Here is a 4705-nt window from a genome sequence, read left to right as displayed (position 1 = left end):
GAGTCACAGACACCGGCGTCCAAAAATAAATAGAGGCGCATTCACGCCCCCGCTGCCCCTATTGGTGGAAAAGATGTGACGTCCGCCTCCAATTTTTTTTGGACGCTCTGACGGCACCTATTGGATAGTCTCTGTGTCTGTCACTACCTATTTTTTTTTTGACAGTAGAGTGACTGAACAGCTTAACGCAGACTTTTCTAGGCTCTGTTTATAAACGCGATAAAGCCCAGTGGTGGAGTAAATACTCACACACTTTCCCTTAAGTATAAGTACAAATACCACACTGTAAAAATACTCTGTTACAAGTAAAGGTCCTGCATACAAAAAGCCAATTAAGTGAATGTACGTAAAGGTAATGCTATTATATCATTAGATTATTATCACCTTTAATATGCATTCATTTCTTAATATGCTGATTATTTTCTACTTCCCAGAGCCCAAAGTGACACCTTCACAAAGCTTGTTTTGTCCAAACCTCAAAATTACCTCAAAACTATTAAAATCATCAAAATTCAAAACGTATGTGAAGCTGGAACCATAAAATATTTTTGCTTTGCTAATTATTTAAATAATTCTCAAAGTTTAGTGTGTTTAAAGTGTGTTTATATGTATTGTTGAATAGTGCAATTTATGACAAAACATCAAGTTACTAAGTAACGAATAAGTAAATTTATTAGATAAATATAATGGAATTAAACGTTTAGTAATTCCCTCTTAAATGTACTGTAGTAGAAGTACAGATTGACATGAGATTAAACTACTCAAGTAAAGTACAAGCACCTCAAATTTGTACTTGAGTACAGTACTTGAGTAAATGCACCCTTCTTAGTTACATTCCACCACTGGTTGGTAACACAGATAGTATAATATTTTTTTATGTATTATTTGTATGTACAGTTTATGGTTGGTAATAAATTTTTCAGAGTTTTTTAGCCCTTCTTAAAGTCTGTCAGGCGGAGTTTGCGCTCAGGCTGCGTACCGCCTCCAGCGTTCTTCTCCAGTCCAATGAGCCATGGTTTAGGAGGATCAGAGCCACGGCTTGGCCACTTACAGTGAAGGAGGCGGGTTGTGTGTGCACCAGGAAGCAGAAATCCCTGACAGTCTGAGATCAGGGCACCAAAGTCCCATAGAGTGTGCATCTGCGCTCCACGTCCTCCGGAGCGTCCAGAAGTTGCCACGAATACACAGCGGCATGATGTGGAGGGTAGTGAGCTGCACACTGTGCCTCTTTGTCTCCTCACAGCTCAGCCTCTGGGCCGTTTGGGCGGCAGCAGACGAGCTGGAGGCTGAGGTGAAGATTGAAGTCCTGTTCAAACCCGAGCCGTGCACTCCAAAGAGCAAGAGAGGAGATCTGATGAACGTCCACTACGATGGGTTCCTCGCCAAAGATGGCTCTCAGTTCTACTGCAGGTTGGTGCTTTGAGAGCAAAAAGTCCTGCAGCTGATAAATCTGATCTTCAGGAGCCTGTTTGATGCTTTGGAAGCCTGCACGCACGTTTGCAGGCACTTCATTGCCGTTTTAATGAAGTTCCTAAATTGAGGTGTCATATTACACACTGTCCGCACAGATCTTCTTCATGTGTGCTGGAAAATTGCACAACGATTTATTTCAAAGTGGCATCAGTAAAGTTTATCATTAAATGGTTCAGGACACTAAATGTTGGGAATTGTAGTTAATCCTGCTTTTCAGCCTACTTCAGCAGCCCTCACCTGGATCCATGGAGAGCTAAGGGACTGTAAGAAAGTTATTTTAGTGGGGAGGAGGGAGGCTGAATCTTATATTTTTAATTTAAAAAACCTCAAAACAAATAAACATTTATGGCAGACATGAAAAATAGATGACACTAAAGTCACTTTTACACATTTATTGCAGGCATAACTGTAAAAAAAATAAGTGAAATAGTTTTGAATTAAGGGTGCGTTCATAAATCCAATCTGATGCTCTCAAAGAAGTAGAGAGTGCTCTTTCTGTACCAGTTAACCCACTTGTAGCGTAGCTTGATGCTTAACAGTTAACATTAGCAGCATTAGCTAGTAATGCCACATATATATATGCTTAATGCGTGCACTGCGTAGCCAGGCATGTTGGAGAAACGTAATTATTTAAAATGTTGTTGCTTCTCTTCGGACTGTTTCTGTTTTAGCCGATCAGACAAAACCGGGCACCCTCAGTGGTTTGTGCTGGGCGTCGGACAAGTCATCAAGGGCCTCGATATCGGGCTGATAGATATGTGTCCCGGAGAGAAACGAAAAATAACTGTTCCGTCTGCCCTGGCCTATGGAGAAAAAGGCAAAGGTAAGTAATGTAACACAGGCATGTAGGAGAAGACTGTAGCCTCTCCTGCATGCGTGAAAGAGCAGGGTGAGGCGAGGGGAGTTCAGCTGGTTGCACTTTGCAACCTCACAACTAGATGGCAGTAAATCCAACACAGTGGTCCTTTAAGGCTTGTAGCTGATAATAATAATGATAATAAATATTGAGTTGTCCTGTGAAATTGATATTTTGTGAGACTGTAATCATACACTGAACATCTCATCCTGTTGCATCCCTGATTGTTAGTGGTGGAAGAGTCTGCCTTCATGCTGTCTTGTCTTCTTTTACAGCACTTTAGCTGAAAGGTCGTCACATCCTCTGCAGTGTTTGCTACTCATCCCCCCCACGGCATGTCCTGAAAGCATGCGCGAAGGTCAAAAGGTCTCTGCTTCATGTCGCTCTTTCCTGCATGCACTGGAGCACTTTCAGTGAACTAACAGCTGATTCGTCTTTAGCCTTTAACCGCTGTTTCCTCGTCTCGGTGTTGGTAAATGCACGAAGTTTCGATCTGACGGTGGTGTTGCCTGTAGCCTGGGATTCTGCATCTCTGGAGGAAGTGGTTTTGCTGAGGCGCCGCTGCAGTTTTCAACGCTCTGTGTAAAAAATAAACAACTTTAATTGCGCGTGGCACCAGTTTTATATTAACATCATGTGTCTTAATACATAATACAATACATTGATACATTCATTGATGTATTCAGAAGCTGTTTTGCTCAATTAACGATCAAATCTGAAAATGTAGCAGAAGCACCCACCAGAGAAACCTTCCTGACATGTTGTCGAGCCTGTAAGTCCTGATTGTGGCATTAAATTTGCTTTTGGTGGTTTCAAACCCTGATGTGCTGCTTTGCGTATTAAATAGATCCAGTGCCACCCAACGCCACAGTGGTCTTCGAGGTGGAGGCTTACTCCGTGTCCAGGGGGCCACGCAGCATGGAGGCTTTCACACAGATAGACCAAGATAAAGACAGACGTCTCACGAAGGACGAGGTAACTATGATTTACAGGCTGGTCATTATCACAAGCAGACAGAGGCTGAGGGGGCTTGTTTAGCTTGGGGGTCACGGGGTTAAAAAAGGCTGGGACAGACTTTTTGTCAGGGCCGCGAGACCAGGTGACAAAACAGGACCCAGCATTTTGGGACTGCGCATAAAAGATGAGCTCTGTCTGTTTGTTTTCAGGTCAAACAATACTTGAAACTGGAGTATGAAAAAGACGGGAAGCCGCGCGATGATCCTTTCTACGAGAAGATCATGGCGGACATCTTCCGCAAGAACGACCAGGACAAAGACGGACTGATCAGCACGAAGGAGTACAACATTTATGAGCACGACGAGCTCTAGTGTTGGAAGCAGTGGATCTTTTTTAAGTTTAGAGAGACAACACGACGAGATGAAAGGAAAAATCCACCGCTGCATGCTCTTACACTGTTAGATGCCAAGTCATGGTTTCCTGTTTGTGATGTAACTTTACTTCAACACGACTCGTCACTTCTGTTTCACTGAGTGCTTTCCTTCTTTTCCCAGAATGCCTTTTGGGGAACTCCCTGAGTGAACTCTGGTCCATCAAACGTTTCTCTTCCTCTTCTGTGCTCGATGTGGCACCACATGATTTTTCAGCATCAGTTCGGTGGTTAAATAGGCAGAAGTTTGTGTGACTTGACTCCAAAATGTGACGTTTGTAGCACTGAATGATCACAGAGAGGACAGCAAACACGTAACTGGGATCCAAAATGTTAAAACAGTGTCGAGCAGCTTCGGAGTGGATTTTTCCTTTGAAGAACAGACTGTAAATACTGTGTCTGTGTTGAAGTACTCTCTATGAAACTATGCACACGAGAACATCCCAACACCTGTGAGAGCGTCAACTGCTGTGCAAATACCACTAAATTTTAACATTTGAGATGTTTCATTTCTGTCTTTAAGTTTTGTCTTTTGATTCATTCAACATGCAGCACAAAGAAGAAACCGCAAGGTTGTGGAATCAGTAGTTTTGCAACTGTAACGTGACTGTCATGTGAGAGGCGTTTATGCCAGACGTGTGAATTTCCTGCCCTCTAACGGAGGTGGGTATCAGGTGACTGCAAACTCTTCCTCCTCAGACAGGACAGCCGATAAAAACACAGCCGAAAAGAAGTGCGACGGAGAAGCGCAGGGATGCAAGTTGTTGTTTGTTAGACACGTTCACGAGTTTTGTTTACATCTTTATCTTGTCAAAATCACGATTGTCATTGGATCCAGTTGAGTAATTTCTGTATTTAGTATCAGAATAAATAAACCTCGACAGCAAGTCATGTGTAAGTCAGATTTTTCTTCTTGGTGGAAACATGAAAGAACCAAAGAGGTTTAAGTATGAGGTGAATCTGAGATGAGAGGACTGACCTGCCATGTT

The 4705-nt window shown here is 42.8% G+C and overlaps 1 protein-coding gene across 1 annotated transcript; it reads left to right on the top strand.

The window, feature by feature from the left end:
* The first annotated feature begins 1147 nt into the window (after positions 1–1147).
* Positions 1148–3717, top strand: fkbp7 (FKBP prolyl isomerase 7). The gene is made up of 4 exons (XM_070975641.1): positions 1148–1410; positions 2145–2296; positions 3177–3304; positions 3496–3717. Exons 1-4 carry the CDS (start codon positions 1193–1195, stop codon positions 3655–3657), a joined length of 660 nt encoding a protein of 219 aa, XP_070831742.1. The 5' UTR covers positions 1148–1192; the 3' UTR covers positions 3658–3717.
* Positions 3718–4705: the final 988 nt, after the last annotated feature.

This window comes from Chaetodon trifascialis, chromosome 12 (genome assembly GCF_039877785.1).
Source record: "Chaetodon trifascialis isolate fChaTrf1 chromosome 12, fChaTrf1.hap1, whole genome shotgun sequence".
Taxonomy (NCBI): domain Eukaryota; kingdom Metazoa; phylum Chordata; class Actinopteri; order Chaetodontiformes; family Chaetodontidae; genus Chaetodon; species Chaetodon trifascialis.
The sequence above is the reverse complement of the archived record's forward strand: the minus strand, read 5'-3'. Positions and strand labels throughout refer to the sequence as shown.

Excerpts from the sequence above, each read along its gene's own strand:
- fkbp7 (XM_070975641.1), top strand. The coding sequence starts at position 1,193 with ATGATGTGGAGGGTAGTGAGCTGCACACTGTGCCTCTTTGTCTCCTCA. Across the intron at positions 1,411-2,144 it reads GGCTCTCAGTTCTACTGCAG|CCGATCAGACAAAACCGGGC; the intron begins GTTGGTGCTTTG and ends TTTCTGTTTTAG. Across the intron at positions 2,297-3,176 it reads CTATGGAGAAAAAGGCAAAG|ATCCAGTGCCACCCAACGCC; the intron begins GTAAGTAATGTA and ends CGTATTAAATAG.